The sequence below is a fragment of the Oncorhynchus nerka genome, linkage group LG24 (genome assembly GCF_034236695.1).
Source record: "Oncorhynchus nerka isolate Pitt River linkage group LG24, Oner_Uvic_2.0, whole genome shotgun sequence".
NCBI lineage: Eukaryota > Metazoa > Chordata > Actinopteri > Salmoniformes > Salmonidae > Oncorhynchus > Oncorhynchus nerka.
The window spans coordinates 53,177,649-53,200,381 of NC_088419.1; the positions used below are offsets into that span (position 1 = coordinate 53,177,649).

At 44.0% G+C, this 22,733-nt stretch overlaps 1 protein-coding gene across 1 annotated transcript; it reads left to right on the forward strand.

The window, feature by feature from the left end:
* The first annotated feature begins 435 nt into the window (after positions 1–435).
* LOC115108156 (GTP-binding protein Di-Ras1-like) lies at positions 436–21,452 on the forward strand. Its single transcript, XM_029632182.2, has 2 exons — positions 436–769; positions 17,366–21,452. The coding sequence occupies exon 2, from the start codon at positions 17,404–17,406 to the stop codon at positions 17,998–18,000; it is 597 nt and encodes a 198-aa protein (XP_029488042.1). The 5' UTR covers positions 436–769; positions 17,366–17,403; the 3' UTR covers positions 18,001–21,452.
* The last annotated feature ends 1,281 nt before the right edge of the window (positions 21,453–22,733 follow it).

Sequence of the window (22,733 nt, forward strand, 5' to 3'; positions counted from 1 at the left end):
CATGCCACATATAGCCTACAGTAGGTCTACACAGATTCAAGAAGCTATATGGACTAGCACGCCGGGGAGCCCCTATGCTATTTAACATCAGAAAATAGCATCTACTCAATGACACAAATTATGTAAGCCCAAAGCACCGCATGTAACAGTATATCACATGGACTGACTGGAAGAACCCGATCTAATCAAAAGCAATCATATATTTTTTGATTGACATGATACTATTCCAGCTTCTCTCCAAAATAAACGGATTGGTTTCACAAACAGGCTATAATATAATAATCGACGAGTGAGAAAAAAAAACCCGATCAAAAACAACCCACATGATTAAAGTCAGCAATCATATTAGGTGTTGAAAACAACAATTGAAAAAAAAAATGATCAAGATAAAGACGGAGCCGAATGAGAGGCGTGTCTCAGAGGCGTAGCTGAATGATGGAGGAAGCGCACACATCTTCAGCAAAAGCAGGACAAGGAGTGTCAAAAGCGCACGATTTTTCTATAACTGCCCATTCGCTTGCGTCAGTATTCGATGAGCGACTGAATAGAAAGGAAAGCACCTCCTATCTTTGGCATCAAGGGGTTTAAATCAGAAAAACAGAGAGAGAGAGAGCTGCAGTGAAAAGGGGAGGACCTGGCTACATCAACACATCACGTATTATTGTCAAATGTTATTGCTATAGAAGAACTCTAGCGCCAATGTGTTTACTTGAATGCGGGCATATTTAAATCCGCATCATCACAACGGATCTGGGAAAGTAAACTTGAGGTAAGTTCGATTCATTTCAACTCAACACGTTCATCCATTCATTCACTTTTCATTCCCTCACTCATCTAGCCTACTGACTCATTCATCATTAATCAGTATTTGGTGGAAATGTATACTTGCCTTAGGTTACATTTGACAGCCATAATAGTGAGGACAGTCCTTTACTGTGTGATAATATCCAACTTGGACGAGTGAGGATGAGACATAGGATGAGACACTGTAGCGACGCTTTCTAGACAAGTGTGGGTTAACATACCCTCTTTATGAAATAAATAAATACTCAGGTGCGTCTGATTAGGGTCTGAGCGACAACCACCTTTGCTTTCAAATGTGTGTTTGTGGTATACAGGACTCGAAACTCTGCATTTCTTTCTCAAAGTTAACCACACAATACACTTTGCACAGATAATCTTATTTTCTCTATAGGGTTTGGAATGATATTTCATTTCTGACTTCCCATAGTTGACCATGGTGCGGTTATATAGGCATGTCGCTGCTATAGTAGGATATGGTCATCCATATGGGATGTGCTACAATATGGAGTGTGTGTTTGTGTAGCCTAAAAGCGTGTGTGGGACTCGGGGGGGCTATCAATGTTTCGTTCATTCATCCAACAGTGTGGATGGCGCCGCCAAGCATTATGCCAGGGAATGAGTGATTGATGTTTTGATTTAATGCCGTTAAATCGGTATCGCGAGCCCGTTAAGTCAAATTCCTGTGTAATTATCCAAGATGCGCGGTAGCAATTATGTCAGTCTTCTAAAAATTCGTGGGAGACTGACACTTCGTTATTTGCGTGGGCATGGCATAGAAGGGGGCAAGCCTGAGCAATGCTGCTTTGACGTAAGCTACTCTGTAGTATACCCACGTCTTTGTTGTATAAGAATGTTGTGACGTACATAATACGTTTATGTTTGTGGGCTATAATGTCTGCATATATTCGACGAGGTTTACAGTACATTCAGAAAGTATTCACACCTATTGACTTTTTAAAAATGTTGTTGTGTTACAACCTGTATTTAAAATGTATTAGATAGAGATTTTTTTTGTCACTGGCCTACACACACAATACCCCATAATGTCAAAGTGGAATTATATTTTTACAAATTAATTAAAAATTAAAAGCTGAAATGTTTTGAGTCGATAAGTATTCAACCAGTTTGTTATGGCAAGTCTAAATAAATGGGCTTAACAAGTCACATAATACGTTGCATGGACACACTCTGTGTGCAATAATACTGTTTAACATGATTTTTGAATGGCTACTTCAAACACAGATTCAACCACAAAGACCAGAAATGTTTTCCAATGTCTCTCAAGGGGCAGCTATTGGTAGATGGGTAAAAATACAAAATTCAAACATTGAAAATCCCTTTGAGCACGGTGAAGTTACTAATTACACTTTGGATGGTGTATCAATACACCCAGTCACTACTATGGTACAGGCGTACTTCCTAACTCAGCTGACGGAGAGGAAGGAGGCCACTCAGGGATGTTGACTTTAAAACAGTTACAAAGTTTAATGGCTGGGATAGGAGAAAACAGAAGATGGCTCAACAACATTTTAGTTACTCCACAATAACCAACTAAGCTAATTGATAGAGTGAAAAGAAGGAAGCCTGTACCAAATAAAATATTCCAAAACATGCTGTTTGCAACAAGGCACTAAAGTAATACTGCAAGAAATGTGGCAAAGCAATATAACGTTTTGTCCTGAATACAAAGCGTTATGTTTGGGGCAAATCCAATACGATACGTTACTGAGTACCAATCTCCATATTTTCAAGCATAGTGGTGGCTGCATCATGTTAGGAGTATGCTTGTAATCATTATTAAGTACTGGAGAGTTTTTAGGATAAAAAATAATTGGAGATTGGAGCTAAGCACCGGCAACATCCTAGAGGAAAACATGGTTCAGTCTGCTTTCCACCAGACACTGGGAGATAAATTCACCTTTCAGCAGTACAATAACCTAAAACACAAGGCCAAATCGACACTGAAGATGCTTACTAAGAAGACAGTGAATGTAGAAGACGGTGAACGTTCCTGAGTGGTCTAGTTACAGTTTTGACTTAAATCTGCTTGGAGACCTATGGCAAGACCTGAACATGGTTGATTATCAATGATCAACAACCAATTTGACAGAGCTTGAAGAATTTAGAAAATAATAATGGGCAAATGTTGCTCGAGCCAGGTGTGGAAAGCTCTTAGAGACTTACCCAGAAAGGTTTCACATCTGTAATTGCTGCCTGTCACGTTTGTCGTAAGAATTATCGGACCAAGGTGCAGCGTGATATGGTTTCCACATGTTTATTAACTGAATCGCACAAAAACAACAAAGAATGAACGAATCGTGAAGATAATGGAATGCTCACAGGCAACTACACATAAACAAGATCCCACAAAACACATTGAAGAAATGGCTGCCTAAATATGATCCCCAAACAGAGACAACGATCAACAGCTGCCTCTGATTGGGAACCATACCAGGCCAACATAGGAATAGATAACCTAGATTACCCACCCTAGTCACGCCCTGACCTAACCAAAATAGAGAATAAGAAGGCTCTCGCAGATCCACCAGCATTGGTGGCGGCTCTGGTGCGGGCTGAAGAACCCGCTCATCCCGCAGATCCAGCCATGGACCCGGGCTGAACACTGTGCCTGGACCCCGGTGTCAAGGAAGGCCCCTGCCCTGGAGCGGGACTGGACACCGGCCCGGACATCGGTGCAGAGGAAGGCTCCTGCCATGAAGCGGGACTGGACGCCATGTCTGGACTGAGCACCGGCGCAGAAGACTCCGGCCATGGAGCGGGACTGGATGCCGTGTCTGGACTGGACAATGGCGCAGAGGAGGGCTCCTGCCCTGGAGCAGGACTGGATGCCTTGCCTGGAAGCTCCGAACCGTGGACCGTCGCTGGAGGTTCCGGACCGTGGACCGTCACAGGAGGTTCCAGACCGTGGACCGTCGCAGGAGGTTCCGGACTAGGAACCGTCACCGGAAGCTCTGGACCGGAAAATGCCGGCGGAAGCTCTGAATTGAGAACCGTCGCCGGAAGCTCTGGAACCGTCGCCGGAAACTCTAGACTGTGAATATGCACTGGAGGCCTGGTGCATGGAGCCGGCACAGGTGACACGCACTTCAGGGCGGGTGCGAGGAGCTGGTACAGGACGTACCGGACTGGGGAAGCGCACTGGAGGCCTAGTGCGTGGAGCTGGCACAAGACGTACTGGGCTGTGAATGGGCACTGGAGACCTGGTGCGTATAGCCGGCATCAATTGTACTGGAATGATGACACACTGGGCCGTGGAGGCGCACTGGAGACCTGGTGCGTAGAGCCGGCACAAATGGTACCGGTACCGGACCAGTACGTCCTGTGAGTTTGGAGAGCTGGCACAGGATGTACAGGGCTGGGAAGGCGTACTGGAGACCTGGTGCGTGGAGCCGGCACAGATTTTACCAGACTGATAGCACGCTCCTCATGACGAGTACGGAGAGCTGACTCAGGTGGCATTAAACTGATAACACGCTCCTTAGGGCAAATGTCATGCATCCTCCACCAACTCAACAACTCTCTCCGTTCTTTCTCCTCCAATATCTTCATCCACTCACTGACGGTCTTGGACTCTCTCCGTTCACTCTCCTCCAGTTTCTCCCTCTTCTCCCAGACTGGCTCTGGTTCACTCCTCGGCTCCGCCAACCACCCCTTGTGCCCCACCCCCAAAAAATTGGGGTCTTTTTTGGTCTTTTTTTGTGGCCGCGAACTCCGGCGTCGTCGCTGTCCTCCCTTCTCTCCTTGTGTTTTCCGCCAAGGAAGGCTATCCTGTCCTGCCATGATTTCCTCCCAAGTCCAGGATCCTTTCCCATCCAAGATCTCCTCTCATGTCCAGGATCCCTTCCCATCCAAGACCTCCTCTCAAGTCCAGGATCCCTTCTCCTCCTGGGCACGCTGCTTGGTCCTGTTGTGGTGGGATTTTCTGTCACGTTCGACGTAAGAATTATCGGACCAAGGTGCAGCGTGATATGGTTTCCACATGTTTACTAACTGAAACGCACAAAAACAATAAAAATGAACGAAACGTGAAGACAATGAAATGCTCACAGGCAACTACACATAAACAAGATCCCACAAAACACATTGAGTAAATGGCTGCCTAAATATGATCCCCAATCAGAGACAACGATCAACAGCTGCCTCTGATTGGGAACCATACCAGGCCAACATAGAAATAGATAACCTAGATTACCCACCCTAGTCACACCCTGACCTAACCAAAATAGAGAATAAGAAGGTTTTCTATGGTCAGGGTGTGACACTGTCAAAGGTGACTCAAGGGGTTTAATACAAATACAGGTATGTCATTTTCTTTGCTTATAGCTTTGAAGCACTGTTATAATTACATGTTAATACAGTGTTTGCACAGTACACTATTAGAACATGAAAAGGTTCTCAATTTCTTCAAGGGTTCAGCAGGGGAACCTTTTCATCTGAGAACGTTAGAAAGACCACTCCAAAGATGTAGCCTTACTGCTAGAACTACAATCAATCATTTCAACTTGTATACTACACTTGGACATTTTATATTGGAAATCAATGTAATTATTGTGAGACAGAAAGGGATTTTCAAGGCAAACATTTCTACATTGCAAGAAGCAATGGTAGCATGTGAGATGCATAAATAATGCATTTTATATGGTGAGACCCTCTTGAAGTGAACGATAAAGAGCCCGACTCTATAACTGCTAGCATTAGCATGTGTTAGGAAAGTAGTGGGGCAATCGTCACAGCTTGATCACTAGCGTCCAGGGAATTATCAACCATTTTTATCACCACCAGCCAATAGGGAACCAGCTTCACATCAATGACCCCTGCATGGAATGCCTCTCAAGGGCCATAACACATTTTATTATCAATCTAAAATACAATCATATCTACTAGATAAACATTTCCTCAGACGTCACCAGATGTTAAGAATCTATGAATGTTTGAACCATTTACTGATTTAATTTTATAAATTTAACCTTTATTCAACCAGGTAAGTCAGTTAAGAACAAATTCTTATTTACAATAACGGCCTACATCATATAACAATTACTTGTCCCCTGTTAAATTTTGATTTGATGTGTGACTTTTTTACCATATCCAATCCTTTCAGATCTAAACAGAGAGGTATGGAGGAACTAGACGTTGTTCATGTTTCTAGATGGGTCTATCGTGTCATGGGGTTGTGGGGCAGGGGGTGGTTGCCACTATAAACCTGTAGTAGGGTATCATAGGGGAGCTTTCAAAAGCATTGAAACTTAGTCCCAGTGGAGCAATCTGTCCAACGATTGAAAAAAGAGAAACCATACACACACAAACTGAGAAAAGACAGTGGATACATCTAGCCAGGAGTCCATCTCTCATGTCCTCTACCCACTTTTCTCAAGGCCACCACCTAAGTGTTGTATGGCAACATTTGGATAAACCTACACCCGAGATCTGTAGTAATAATAGCTTACAATATAATACAGTATGTCATGTCAGCATGGTCTTTGTTCTTTGGGAAATTCAACTGTAATTCATAGATCTAGAGATATTGTTCATATTCATTTCCATCAAAGAGGAACTACCCCCTATATCAAACTGTGTGTGTGTGTGTGTGTGTGTGTGTGTGTGTGTGTTGCCATGTTTTGGCAGTTATTCCTTGCTGAAATACACAGGAATCAAGAGATCTCGAAATCGCCCTCTCTTGACATAATGTTGTTTATCAGACATTTTGGTCTGTCTACTACATCCTCCACACCATTCTGGCAATACTGGTATGTAACGGCACTTAATGTCTCTAATAGATCTGAGTGGGTGTTTGTGTGTGTGTGTGTCTGTGCAGATGGCCCATCTCCAAATGTTTGAATGGTCTTGTGTGAGTAACCACATAGAGTAGTGCATACTAATTCAAAGTCCTCCTTTATTGAAGCCTACAGATGCCTTCAATCAGAGATGAGACTGAATGTGGCTAGCAAGTTGTCAAATCTCGGTAGTGGTCCAAACATAGGAATTACCAATCTGTCAATGTCAGAAAGCTGTTAGTGAGAAAGAGTTTGGCGTAAATCCTTAAAAATTTTCCAGTTGTGTTGTTGAACTCTCTGAAAAAGGATATGACATAGAAGGGTGCGGGAAGGTAACCATGGCAACTGAATGCTGACAGGGGTGATGACATGTTTATGCCCCCGTCCCCAAATACAAAAGTCATTACCCCCTCCCTTTGTCTATCTCCCTTATGTGTGCGCACCCACGCGGGCAACACACACTCTCTTCCTCTGTCATAGATTTTCCTCTGGGCCCTGTTTCCACAGTAACCAGAGAACTCCCAGAGATATGTGGGGGAAAAACACAACGGAGACATCCCAGAGCTGCAGAGGGAGGGAACACGCAAGCACACACCTATACATAATAGCAAGATACACCAACACAGCAAGAACACCTGCCTGCCCAGCTCGTCTGCTGTCGTCAAGTGGTTTGCAGTTGTCACCGAGGGAGAGCATACATGGACCAAATCCAGGGACTAGATCGATTACCAGACCTTCAATTAGTCACTCTTCTAAATCTGTCTCTCACAGAGGGGGAAAAGGACTGGTGTCAAACATGAGCGTCAAAATCTCCTTCTGGAAATGCTACTTTGACGCTCTGTTCATACAGTAAATCAATATAACTAGAATCAAACACTCTCCCTTTAAGACCAGAGGGATTTGATTTATTTTGTAAGGTACTTATATATATTTTTTAAACACGAAGCATATGTCAGGGAAACAATATTAGATGTCTATTATTTTTAGTCTAACTGGGAACAAGCCACGTGGTTAGTTTCCTCATATAAATCATGTCACAAATGACAATGTAGCCATAGGTTCACACGCCAGAAGAGGGGCTTCCAATCTTTCCCCATTGAAAGCAGTTTCAATCAAGCCTGAACTCAAGCAATAACGAAACATATAATAAAAAAATCTATTGAATTATAACTGGATTATAGTTCCCATCCAAATGTTGAACAGTGGCCACCTGGGCTATATGATCTGACAATCACCCCGCCACTTGAAATGGCCACCAGACATGCAGCAGTGTCCAGGCTGTCACTATGCATGATATCGCAGGCAGATAGATGGGGGTGGAAGTATGGAAATGTCTCTGATGAGGGACCCAATTGCTCCACATGGCCACCATAACCAACCCAGTAGTGTCTGGACACCAACCCAGTAGTGTCTGGACACAGCTGTACAGCAGGCACTGGGGGAAACTGACAGACAGGGCAATAACTCAAACCCTAGGAGTGACCCAGCACCATTTCATTATATAGCAAACCTGACAAAACATTGAGTTGTTTTTTGATGTTCATACAGGACATTAACTTAAGCAAGAACCAACGCTTTTCACTGTTTGCCACAGCAGCATGAGGTCAACCTTTCTTTGCGTCAACCAACCGTTATCTTTATAAGAACAGTTAGATGTAGGATCTTAATTTGATCACCCTTGTTGCTGAGAATTTTCCTGCACAGCAGGAAATGAAAACGTGTATATTCAACGTTTAAAAAGGCTTCTAACCTTTATAATTTCCACTTTAAAATGTCAGATTTGATTTTGCCTGAAAAAAATGTATCAATCCCTACAAAAATATTCATTCATTATAATCCACATTTCCTCTTGCTGCAGGATTATTTTCCTTCTTTATCAAACTGTTTCAAATTAAGATCCTACATCTGTATGTATGTATGGATAGTAATTGGGCAGCAGATCACAAAATACTGTAAAGACTAAATATTTGTGTAGTGGGGTGGTGCCGCATAGCATCATGGGGGTTGTATGTGTTGAGATGATCACATTCTGGATAAATGGTTCAACTGAATTACTGTCTCAAGGCATTACAAAAGATTGGAGACGAGTAGGTCTGAATCTACAGTAACTGGTCGGTCTGTAAAAAGTTGTGTTTTACAAGTTTAAAACAGTTATTTTTCATGGTACAGTCTATGCTAAATGTTAGCACAGTGTATTGCTAGCAGAGACAAGTGCATAGTTGAGCTAGCTAAGAGAGAGTTAGCATCATGGACTGCAGAAAAGGAGTCGAGGCAGACGTCGGCGTGGGAAAAAATATTAAGGCAGGAAAATACAGTATGGAACGGGCATCAATTCAACTGGGAAGACAAACTTGAGAATAAAAAAAAAGCTAAATGGGCAAACTTGAGGATGAAACGTCAGTGAGTGAAGTGAAGGAAGATCGTGACTGAGGAAAATATTGCTGTGCTGGAAGACAATATTGAAGTGAGTGACAATCAGGAGCCTATTGAGAAATGTGAAATGGTTTCCACGTCACCAGGTTTAATAACAAACCATGCACCAGTTGCGCACTATACAAAACAATATCCCACATCGCAGGTGGGAAAAATGACACACTAAGTATGATCCTCATTTAGAGGCAACGATCATCAGCTGCCTCCAATTGGGAACCATACACACACACCAACATAGAAACACAACTAGAAACACCCTAGTCATGCCCTATCCTATTACACCACAGAGAAGCCCCGAGGGCTGTCTATGGTCAGGGCTTGACACCAATAGCATAAATAGAATGCAAATGGGGAGTTTATTAGGGATTTTGGTACACTGGGGAAGAAGGGGGGAATTCACCAATCCAGGGGTGGTCCTCAGCCAATCTGGTACACAAGGGAGGGAGGGGGGGGTAGTCCCACTGCCCCAGTCACAACACAGCTATTGTTCTCTCTTCTCCCACTCTTCATATTGCACTTTGTTCTCTCCTTACTCTGCCGGCTGCTCCCTCCTTTATCCCCAAGTTCTCCCTGGCTTAATGACCCACAGCCTTGCCTCGTTGAGGCAGGAAGTCCATATAAGGCTCGGGGTGGAACCAGCAGGCTGCAAGATATCTCTCCTTAATAACCACTCCCTGCCGTCTGCCACAAACTATTTGTTCAGCACTTTTGAAATGTACAGCGACAGAATTCAGAACATGTGCCATTCTTACAGTGTTCTCCCTGTACACCAAGTCAGAACTGTAGGATAAGGGGGCATATCAGCAGACAATGAAAGCTCTTACAATATTCAATGATTAGATTTCTCTAAAACAAGTTATAGGCTACATGTGCACCACCAAGTCAGAACAGTAGGCAACATAAAGAGGGGAGAATAGACCAAACTATTAGGGTGAGGCACATGGGCTACTAACAGCTTACCACACAAAATACTAATTGTATGTTGTGCTCACTTGAACAGGGAGGTGGGCAAATTTTGTCATCAAACTTTGCCATCAAAGTCTGTCATTCTCTGGATTTATAGTGCTTTCAAGACAACTGGGAACTCTGAAAAAAGAAGGTTGAATCATGATGACATCTGTGATCTTCAAGTTACAGTTTTAGAAAGAGGTCCAAGTTCCATACCTCCAATTCCTAGTTGGATGACCGTTCAAAACGCAGTTCCGAGTTAAGTTGTTTTGAGTGGGGCACAAATCATGCTTCATTGACAGCATCGCCAATATTGAATGTTTATCATTTTAAGCTTGGAAAAGAGACCCTTAATCCAGACTTGGGACCATACAGCCACTTCAATGAATAGCAGAATAATAATCGCTTTGCAATGCTTGCAGTTAGCCAATGATTACTTCCAAACCACTCATTGTACTGTTTGTGATTTCCATCTTGTTGTGTAATGTTTATGTCCAATGGCCGATGAGCACCGATACGTTTTATCTATAATTTCTATTCAATTTTCCTCTTCATATGACAAGGATTAAAAGGTATTTGCCAGTAGATTGTCGACTTGATTCATGATGATGACTGCTAGCTAAGATTTAGAAAGTATGATGTTGACGTGATCAGTCTAATCTAAGATACTGTAGATATAACGGGATTTGACGTAATTTATCTGTGGCCAATTACCTTGAGCCTTCTTGGATGGGCACTTCTAATGTAATTCTATGGCAGCACCCATGGGGCTTGAATTTTCGCCCTCTATCCTTAGACTCGGCGGTGACATAGTGTCCCCATGAGTGACAGAACACTGAGCCAATCACGGCGCAAATAGAGAACATGACCAACACCTACGCTCCGTATTTTCCGCTGGCTGCCCCACCACCACAGAAAGCACAGAGCTAGGCTGAAACACCTGTATTTTTGGAGCTGCCTTACTCAATAAAGCAAAAAGAGACCATGTTTGTATGCAGCTTTATTAACTCAATTATTTATTTACTTTTTTACAATGTTTGCAAACTGATGTGACACAGATTAATACCAAAATGACATGCAAAAAACAGGCAAGCCACAAAATGTAGCTAAAAAGTGTGGGGCTCAAAACAGGTGGGGCTCTGACTCACCTGCCCTGAATCACGGGTCGCCACTGTTGCTGAAAGGTTTAGATTCCATAGAAGAAATCAGGAAGAGGGAGAATCAGTGAAAATGTGTGCTAAAGAAACTATCAGAGTACTGTGAATTCAATGATGTTTTAAATAACACCATTAGAGACAGACTAGTAATGTGAGCTACGGAATGAAGCTACACAAAAGAGACCATTGAAGTCAGTGTGGAACTAGGGGGTGTATCTCTTTGTCAGACACAGTCTCCGAAAAGACACTGAAACACCTTCCACTTCAGCCAGTACACATCGTGTTTAGGACTTACACAGGCGAAGAGGCATCCCTGAGGTCACAGTTCAGTTAAATGGACAAACTGAAGCTGCCACTCTACCTAATAAAAATATACTATCCATCACTACTGGGACGCTCGTGGCTGGAGGAGATCACACTGGACTGGCCATCAGCACATACAATGACGCATGGAGACACAGGCCTACCCGTCATCTTAAAGAAACACGGAGGACTCTTTCATGCTACCCAGCTCTACATTAAAGACATAATAGTGAATCTTAGCATTAAGCCAGACAGAAAATCCAAGTTTCCGAAAAGCAAGACCAGTAACTTATGCTATCAGACCAAAAGTGTAGGCTGACTTGGACACTTTAGTCATGAACAAAGCACTGGAGCCGGTCAGCGTGAGTGAATGGGCAACACTCATCTTTACCAGTCCCTAAAGGAAAACTCCACCAAACAACTATATCCACCCAACAAATATCCATTGTTGATATAGTCCCAAAATGTTTTGCTTGTCAGAATGTTTTCAAGATATGTGACTCAAACTACAGAAATCCTCCCTGTATGATGCATTGTGCATCCTACGATGCTGTGTCTTGCATCATATGATGCAAAATACATCATACAGGGATGATATCTGTATTTTGAAAGGTACATATATTGAAAACGTGATTGCTGACAATCAAAACATTTTGGGACTATGTCAACAATGGACTAATGAAACAAATACCAAAAGATAGTTTTGATTAGAGTTTCCCTTTAGGAAGGATGGTGGAATCAGGATATGTGAAGACTTTAAAGTCACGCTAAACCTTGTGTTGTCTGCTGAGCAATATCTGCTACATCGACAACCTTTTCGCAGGTTTAGCTACTTCTGGTGGCCTGGACTAGATGGAAGCATTGAGGAGAAAGCAAAAACACGTTCCCCATGTCAGAAGGCTCGCAACGTACCTCAACTTTCACCTCTTCATCCGTGGAATTGGCCAGAGGAAGCGTGGCAACGCATACACATCGACTTCGCTCATAGCAAGTGGACAGAGGTCTACTACTGAAGAGAAGACCATCGAGGAGCTTGGAGAAGTGTTTAGTCGGTTCGCCAATCCATCTTGTTAGCGACAAAAGACTGCAGCTAGTGTCCCAAGAAATGGCTACGTTCCTACAGATGAATGGCATACAACACATCAGGTCCGCACCGTATCATCTATCTACCAACAGGCTAGCAGAGAGGTTCATTCAGACCATGAAACATGCCTTAAAAGCGGTTCAAGGAACACTGCACCAACTCTTGAAAAGCTTCCTGCTATCCTACAGGAACACTCCTCATGCAACCACCAAAGCCTCGACAGAACCACCAGTCATGAGTGGTCCAGAACTGTTACTGGGTGACACCATGACCCTGGAGGCTCACAGTCACCTTCTCAGGTCTGTTATTCAACAATTTATGTAGGAGGTAAGGCGTTGTGATTTGGGGTTATGCCGCCGAGCATCATTGGGTTGTACGTGTAGAGACGATCGCGTTCTGTATAAATGGCGGAACTGAATTTCTCTCTCCCACATCATCATCGTTTAATTGTTATAAAGACGTGGTTATGAAACCCAAAAGACATAACAAATGTACTCAGACGTCTATGATGATAGCCAAGTATATTTGACCCAGTAAGGCAGTGGAGAGCTCTGTAGCTACGCGATGGCCTCCCGCTCTACTCGAACATGAATGAATCAGAGTGTTGTTTGATATGTTGGACAGGACCAGGTGTTGGTGGGAAGCATTGGCAGCTCCTCAGAGAACAATACAGTGATCACAGAACTGTGTGGTGTACTTATCAAAGCCCAACTTCCAATAGAGAGAGAGAGAGAGAGATGGAGGGAGAAGGAGAGAAAGAGAGGAAGGGAGAGAAAGGAAGATAAAAATAGTGTACGTGAGAGAGAGACAGAGAGAGAAACCATCACCTCTTTTAGATGAACACAGAGAGGGGTCTGCTCTTACTGTGGAAACACCAAGGGCTCCCACATACTTCAAACAGAATGCTCTGCATGGAGTACCACAGGAGCCTTACTCTAGAGACTAACGCCAGAGCTCCAGCTAGCATCTGTCTGGTCCATGGGAATCCTTTGGCTGTAACACACACGGCTCAGATACCCACGGAGGGAAATATGTCTCCTGCTGCTCAATGATCTGAAGGCACTTAATAGGTGGGAACAACATGGCAGGGTCTGGAAGTACAGTACATTCAAGTGATATTTTGCTTGATAAATCCAAGTTGCTCAGATGTTTTCAGACCTCAAACCCTGTCAAGATTTACATTTACATTACATTTAAGTCATTTAGCAGACGCTCTTATCCAGAGCGACTTACAAATTGGTGCGTTTACCTTAAGACATCCAGTGGAACAGCCACTTTACAATAGTGCATCTAAATCTTTTAAGGGGGGGAGAAGGATTACTTTATCCTATCCTAGGTATTCCTGAAAGAGGTGGGGTTTCAGGTGTCTCCGGAAGGTGGTGATTGACTCCGCTGTCCTGGCGTCGTGAGGGAGTTTGTTCCACCATTGGGGGGCCAGAGCAGCGAACAGTTTTGACTGGGCTGCGCGGGAACTGTACTTCCTCAGTGGTAGGGAGGCGAGCAGGCCAGAGGTGGATGAACGCAGTGCCCTTGTTTGGGTGTAGGGCCTGATCAGAGCCTGGAGGTACTGAGGTGCCGTTCCCCTCACAGCTCCGTAGGCAAGCACCATGGTCTTGTAGCGGATGCGAGCTTCAACTGGAAGCCAGTGGAGAGAGCGGAGGAGCGGGGTGACGTGAGAGAACTTGGGAAGGTTGAACACCAGACGGGCTGCGGCGTTCTGGATGAGTTGTAGGGGTTTAATGGCACAGGCAGGGAGCCCAGCCAACAGCGAGTTGCAGTAATCCAGACGGGAGATGACAAGTGCCTGGATTAGGACCTGCGCTGCTTCCTGTGTGAGGCAGGGTCGTACTCTGCGGATGTTGTAGAGCATGAACCTACAAGAACGGGCCACCGCCTTGATGTTAGTTGAGAACGACAGGGTGTTGTCCAGGATCACGCCAAGGTTCTTAGCGCTCTGGGAGGAGGACACAATGGAGTTGTCAACCGTGATGGCGAGATCATGGAATGGGCAGTCCTTCCCGGGAGGAAGAGCAGCTCCGTCTTGCCGAGGTTCAGCTTGAGGTGGTGATCCGTCATCCACACTGATATGTCTGCCAGACATGCAGAGATGCGATTCGCCACCTGGTCATCAGAAGGGGGAAAGGAGAAGATTAATTGTGTGTCGTCTGCATAGCAATGATAGGAGAGACCATGTGAGGTTATGACAGAGCCAAGTGACTTGGTGTATAGCGAGAATAGGAGAGGGCCTAGAACAGAGCCCTGGGGGACGCCAGTGGTGAGAGCGAGTGGTGAGGAGACAGATTCTCGCCACGCCACCTGGTAGGAGCGACCTGTCAGGTAGGACGCAATCCAAGCGTGGGCCGCGCCGGAGATGCCCAACTCGGAGAGGGTGGAGATGGAATGGATTATCCCTTTAACATAAAGAGTAATGAGTTTCACAATATTGTTTCTACCTGCCCAGGCTTGTTACCTCTTCCACCCCTTTTTTTGAATTTTTGCCTAAAATGACATACCCAAATCTAACTGCCTGTAGCTCAGGACCTGAAGCAAGGATATGCATATTCTTGATACCATTTGAAAGGAAACACTTTGTAGTTTGTGCAAATGTGAAATGAATATAACACATTAGATCTGGTAAAAGATAATACAAAGAAAAAAACATGCATTTTTTGTACTGTCATCTTTGAAATGATTTATTCTTCCAGCCCAGGTGCAATTTATTTTTGGGCCACTAGATGGCAGCAGTGCATGTGCAAAGTTTTTAGACTGATTCAATGAACCACTGTATTTCTGTTCGAAATTTTGTACCAAGACTGCCCAAATGTGCCTAATTGGTTTATTAAAAACTTTTCAAGTTGAACCTCATGCTAATCGCATTAGCCTACGTTAGCTCAACCGTCCCGAGGGGGACCCACCGATCCTATAGAGGTTTTAAAGATAAATATTCACAAGATAAGTACGGCATAGAACTCTGGTTGCTCAGTTATGGTGTGGGGTGCATTTTCCTGGCATGGTTTAAGTCCACACAACCCCCAGAGGGCAAGGTAAACACCAATAAATACACAGCCATTCTGATTGATAACCTTCAACCTATGGTGAAGCATTTCTATCCTGATGGGAGTGGTCTCTTCTAGGAAGACAATGTCCCCATCCACAGGGCACGAGTGGTCACTGAATGGTTTGATGAGCATAAAAACGATGTAAACCATTATGCCATAGCCATCTCAGTCATCAGATCTCAACCCAATTGAGCACTTACGGGAAATTCTGGAGCGGCGCTTGAGAAAGCGTATTCCACAACCATCAACAAAACACCAAATGATGGAATTTCTCGTGGAAGAATGGTGTCGCATCCCTCCAATAGAGTTCCAGACACTTGTAGAATCTATGCCAAGGTGCATTGAAGCTGTTCTGGCAGCTCGAGGTGGCCCATGCCCTATTAAGACACTTTATGTTGGTGATGCTTTGTGTTAATGACACAGAACTGATACCGATCACTTGATTAAGTGACAGATAGCTGGCAAAATGCTTTTTTGACCATGTCCCTATGTTTGAGCAAATCCCCCAACCAAAACCTTGAATTGGTCATTTTGAATCTAGATCTGCACTGTTCTTCATATTAGTCTCTCACTCAGTCATCTTCCCACTCAATGGCAATCTGTCAGCCCTCCCCAGGCTTAGCCCCCTTCCATTCCACTTTATTTCTCCACCACCTCCATACCCACAGCAAGATGAATGACTCCCTAATGCAATCTGACTAGTGTTGATGGCAGATGACTCTCGCTCACACACACACACACACACACACACACACACACACACAATTCTTATTTGCATGTCTGAAAGTGTTCTCATGTGACTGATTGGGTATTGAACCTGGGTTATCTGTCGCCTCAGGATTGTGTTAGCCCTCTGAGCTAAAGCCTAGGTAAGGTTATTCATCATGCAAGCATAGCTTACCGAACTATCTCCATTACTCTCATTGTCATGCACCTGAGCTCACATTTGAAAATGCAATAGTACTACATAACACCCCAACTGTGAAGCTATAGTATTGTTTTTCCGAACATCCATTTTTATCCATTACCACTGAGCAGTAAGATCAATGGTACATGTAATACATTTTCAATGGCTATTTGGATCAGTCTATTGTGTCGATGTATTCCATACCTTTCCACTCTCTGGTATTATCGCAAGGCAGTCCTCATGGAACATTGAACCCCACAAAAAAATAGCCTAGTCTGAGATGTTTTTTTTTTTTGCTTGCCGTGACAATCTACATAGGAGTTGGCAAGACAGCACAAACAGATGTGGGCCCAGGCTACACAAACACACCTTTGATGACAATGTGCTTGGCCTCTGCTTCCCACTGCACTGTGCTTTCATAGATCTGAGAGCCCATCAATTAACTGCCTCTCCTGTGTCTTGTTCAGGTTAATGATAATCTATGATGGCAGGCCTGGCTTTAAAGGGACCAGCTTGTTGCACTGTTTATCTCAGTCGAGGGTCTCTGAGATATTGTTCAAGTGCACAAGAAGATAGCGAGGATGCTATTTAGATAAGAAAATGTATTATTTCTCGAGATAAATCTCACTGTTTGTCATGATTATGCTATTGTGTATGATCTCACTCTAATGTGATTGTAGTGGGGACATTTTTATTGCCTTGTCCCAGCTGGCAAAAGTGATTGAAATGACATCATGTCAACCAACTTTGGCTGCTGGGTTAGCTTCAACTACAAGGCAAATTCCAATCAACATAGTTGAATGGCATTCATGTTTTTTCTGATAGTGCTTCTGATCCCATCCTTTGATGACCATTCCTGATCTTCTCTTCCTCAGGAAACAGATAACAACAGGGATCCCAACCCCCCCCCAACATGCCGGAGCAGAGTAATGACTACCGTGTTGTGGTGTTTGGGGCTGGCGGTGTGGGCAAGAGCTCCTTGGTCCTTCGCTTTGTCAAGGGAACCTTCCGGGACACCTACATCCCCACCGTGGAGGACACCTACCGCCAGGTGATCAGCTGTGACAAGAGTGTGTGCACCCTCCAGATCACCGACACCACGGGCAGCCACCAGTTCCCCGCCATGCAGCGCCTGTCCATCTCCAAGGGCCACGCCTTCATCCTGGTCTACTCCGTCACCAGCCGCCAGTCTCTGGAGGAGCTCAAGCCCATCTACCAGCAGGTGCTGGCCATCAAGGGCAGCGTGGACGCCATCCCCGTCATGCTGGTGGGCAACAAGAGCGACGAGACCCAGCGTGAAGTGGAGACCAAGGAGGGTGAGGCGCAAGCGACAGCATGGAAGTGTGCCTTCATGGAAACCTCGGCCAAGATGAACTGCAACGTCAAGGAGCTCTTCCAGGAGCTGCTCACACTGGAGAAGAAGAGGAACATGAGTCTGAGTGTCGACGGCAAGCGCTCCGGCAAGCAGAAGCATGCCGACAAGCTTAAGGGCAAGTGCAGCATCATGTAGGGAGGGAGAGATGATGCCTGACCACTAGGAGGAAAGACAGAGGTTGGGGAGGGTAGCGGTGGTGGAAAGGGTGGGCGTTCTTGAAAAGACTCACTTCGAGGAATGCAGGGAAGGTTGGGGTAGGGGTGGGGGTCGTCTGAGAGGGATTTTGTTATCCCGAAAGAGGCAACCCCCCCCCCCCCCCTTACTTTATACCACTGCCCCATCTCCACCTTTCCCCCACTCTGCTCATATCATTAACCAGGAATTGCCCCTAGGGCACAGTCAACCCGTCTGTCTCACTGGTTTTGATTTGGAGGTTTGCCTCTCCATCAAAAAATGTATGCCACTGAAGGCCCGAATAGAAAAGTTTGGGACACAAGAGTCAAGTTCTAAGAGAAGGTCAAATATTGATGCATCTCTGCTGTGATGGGAAAAAGGAAAGAATATGGAACCCTGAGAATTCATATCCTGTTCAGGGTATAATGACAAAAAGGGGGAACTCCCGACACAGTGCCCATTTCAATATTATTCACTCCACGTACACCCTCTTTTCCCTATAGCTGTCTGTCTCCTGCTAATATGAGATAGCCACTTGACTCTTATGATTGTGAAAGGGAATAGGGTGGATTTGCGGGAGATGAGAGTGTATCAAGTTTAATTTGAAAGTAATGGAAACATGACTTTCGTCAATTCAAGTCCATTACCATAAGCACAAGTTGGACTTTCGCCCTTCAGTCTCTCTGTATCTACCTGGTAATTGGATGGGAGTTGAGAACTAGACATTGTCATCAATAAAGGGCTCTATTCAATCTGTATAGCGGAAGTTCAGCGTTACAGCATCATTTAAATTTAGAGGCAATGTTCTTGCGTTAGAGGAGACTGCATTCACGGTAAACGCTGCATACAGTAGTGCATTCGGAAAGTATTCAGACCCCTTGACTTTTTCCACATTTCTTTAACGTTACAGCCTTTATTTTAAAATGGATGGGAAAAAAATAATTCATAAATCTTCACACAATGCCCCATAATGACAAAGCAAAAACAGATTTTTTAGAAATGCTTGCAAATAAATTACTCTTTTTTTTTTTCTAAGAACCTGTTTTCACTTTGACCTTATGGGGCGGGGCATTGGGTGTAGATTGATGAGGATTTTTATTGATGTAATCCATTTTAGAATAAGGCTGTAATGTAAATGTGGAAAAAGGGAAGGGGTCTGAATACATTCCGAATGCACTGTATGTTGACCTTTACATTTCTGCAGCGAAACAGATTGAATAGAGTTGTTGACGGAAAGTTATTTGTTCATTAAACAGTGCGTTCTGACATTTTTCAGACCCCTTGACTTTTTCCACCTTTTGTTACGTTACTACCGTATTCAAACATTTAAAACAGGTTTTTAGACATTTGAGCAGTTCTTAAAAATAAAAAGCTGAAATATCACATTTACATAACTATTCGGACCTGAAGCACCTATGTGAGCAATTACAGTCTTGAGTCTTCTTGGGTATGACGCTACAAGCTTGGCACACCTGTATTTGGGGAGTTTCTCCCATTCTTTTGTGCAGATCCTCTCAAGCTCTGTCAGGTTGGATGGGGAGAATCGCTGCACAGCTATTTTCAGGTCTCTCCAGAGATGTTTGATCGGGTTTAAGTCCGGGCTCTGGCTGGGCCACTGAAGGACATTCAGAAACTTGTCCAGAAGCCAGTCCTGCATTGTCTTGGCTGTGTGCTTAGGGTTGTTGTCCTGTTAGAAGGTGAACCTTCGCCACAGCCGGAGGTCCTGAGCGCTCTGGAGCAGGTTTTCATCAGGGCTCTCTCTGTACTTTGCTCCGTTCATCTTTCCCTCGATCCTGACTAGTCTCCCAGTCCCTGCCGCTGAAAAACATCCCCACAGCATGATGCTGCCGCCACCATGCTTCACCGTAAGGATGGCACCAGATTTCCTCCAGGTGTAACGTTTGGCATTCAGGCCAAAGAGTTCAATCTTGGTTTCAGCAGACTAGAGAATCTTGTTTCTCATGGTCTGAGAGTATTTAGGTGTCTTTTGGAAAACTCCAAGCGGGCTGTGCCTTTTACTGAGGAGTGGCTTCCGTCTCGCCACCATAAAGGCCTGGTTGATGGAGTGATGCAGAGATGATTGTCCTTCTAGAAGATTCTCCCATCTCCACAGAGGAACTCTGGAGCCCATTCAGAGTGACCATCGGGTTCTTGGTCACCTTCCTGACCAAGGCCCTTCTCCTTAGATTCTCGGTGGTTCCAAACTTCTTCCATTTAAGAATGATGGAGGCCACTGTGTTTTTGGGGACCTTCAATGCTGCAGAAATGTTTTGGTGTCCTTCCCTAGATCTGTGCTTCTAAACAACCCTGTCTCCGAGCGCTACGGGCAATCCCCTCGACCTTATGGATTGGTTTCTGTTCTGTCAACTGTGGGACCTTATATAGTGTAACGGATGTGAAACGGCTAGCTTAGTTACTAAGCTACCTGTTTCACATCCGTTACAATAGACAGGTGTGTGCCTTTCCAAATCATGTCCAATCAATTGAATTTACCACAGGTGGACTCCAATCAAGTCGTATAAACATCTCAAGGATGATCAATGGAAACAGGGTGCACCTGAGCTCAATTTTGAGTCTCATAGCATAGGGTCTGAATAATTATGTAAATATATTTTTCATATATTCTTCTTTTTAATTACATTTGCTAAAATGTCTAAAAACCTGTTTTCGCTCGGTCAATATGGGGTACTGTGTGTAGATTTGAGGAGGAAAATATATAAATATCAATTTTAGAAGAAGGCTGTAACGTAACAAAATGTGGAAAAAGTTAAAGTCTCTGAATACTTTCCGAATGCACTGTATATTACAGGTGCAGGTTAGGCCTATCAGTGGTTGCTAATTAACGTTAGCATGTGTAGTAATACAAATATAGGAAATATAGCTGCAAGTGGTCTCTGCATTTTGCTGTACATTTGAAATGCCTTTCCTACCAGTTGACTTGACATTTTGCATCATTTCAACATTTAAGTGAGCTTTAGCCAAACAAAGCACAAACAAACAACAAAAGCAACAAGCAGTCAAAGCACGTTCGAAATGTAAACGTTTTTGAAGAAATGTAATGAATCTCTATAGCACAAATATTTGGACCCTCGTATCATTAAATTAGGTGTCTATATCAATGTTGATCACATTATATGCCTATCTTCTGTTAATATACTGTAATTAATATATTTTATGCTCCAAATGCTCATATTGTCTTGCTTTGCCTCTCCTCCCTATTGAATATTTGTTGCAATCCAGAAATCACATGGCATTGCTTTAGCAATATGACTGCACTTTGAGGATCTGGAGCACAGTGACGTTTGATCTTTTGGTAAACCCTTTGATGTGCTCTGGATGAATCATTTCACTTGAGGGGATTTTGCAATTTGAATCATATAAAGGAACTGCCAAATAAAGACAACTAAATGTACATATAATGGTTAACTGGTCAATTTACACGCACACTGTTACATGCAAGGTCTAAAGCAGTGATGTAGTGGTAATAAAATGGGTAGGTAAACTCTGATTGCCAGAGTCGCAGTGAGAAAAGTAACTCTAATGCATTTTCCCCCAAAAGGCAGGCAAACTGTGGGTAAAAAGTGGGTAAACTGTGGGTAAACTGTGGGTAAACTGTGGGTAAACTGCCTTTACTTGTGTTTACACTCCACTACACCACTAGTTTAAGGAATGAGTCCTGCAGGAGTAAGTACATGATCATTTTACTTGGAGAAATACTTGTTCTTAGGTGTGCTGTACCATTTCATTCCTTGCCTAATATGAATAGAATGATAGAACATTTATCCAACACTTACCCCTCATCCCAATAGATGTCCCTATCTTTTCAACAGCCTGACTGTTTGGTATTCAGTTAGTTCCCAGAAAGAAAATGACATCTGCCATTCCTGTACATGCTCACTATTTCCTCCCAGAGAGTGTTGCTATAACGGCACCATGATTACATTGTAGATGTTATTCTACTCCGTCTGAATACTGACTTGTCGTGTCATGCATTATTGAAGCATAGGGAGGTTCTGTGCAGCAGCTGCAGCTGGATGGATGGATGATGGCTACCGAACAAGCTGTCTTCTTCATTGATTGGCTAGCGGCGAAAAAGCCCACGAGTCCGGCGGTTGGAAGGAGCGGGCTGAAATCGATGGGGGGATTTGCTCGGAGGTTTGGACAGGTTGCAGGGCGACAGTGTTTGATCACTGCAGAGAACAAGTACGAGCTGCCATCGGGATGCTTACTAAGTAGAGGGCAGAAGAGAGAGAGAGGAAGAAGGCAACAGACAGCTATAAGGGGATTACACACGGCCAATGGGCCATAGTAGTAGCCTATCCAGGAGGACAATGTGTACACTACAGTATACAGGGTTACAGAGTGTCACTGTTTCACCGACAGATACAGATTCAAGGCTGTCGTACCCTATCATTAGCAACACATGACTGACTCCCATGTGCTCTGACTGGGGAAGGGTCAAGAAGAGATGTTCCCCATGACATTTCTCAGTGTTGCTTTATATTAACGCCATCATCCAGAGATACAATGTTATGGACAGAGGAGTAACACCTAAATGTAGCTACCTCTGTATTTATTTATTTTGATTTGATCAGATGATGAGATCCTTTTCAGGGCATGTTAAAAATAGCATTCTTCCTGCCCTGCGAGAGAGTCCTTATTGTACATATCAGAGAGAGGCATGTTCATTCTAT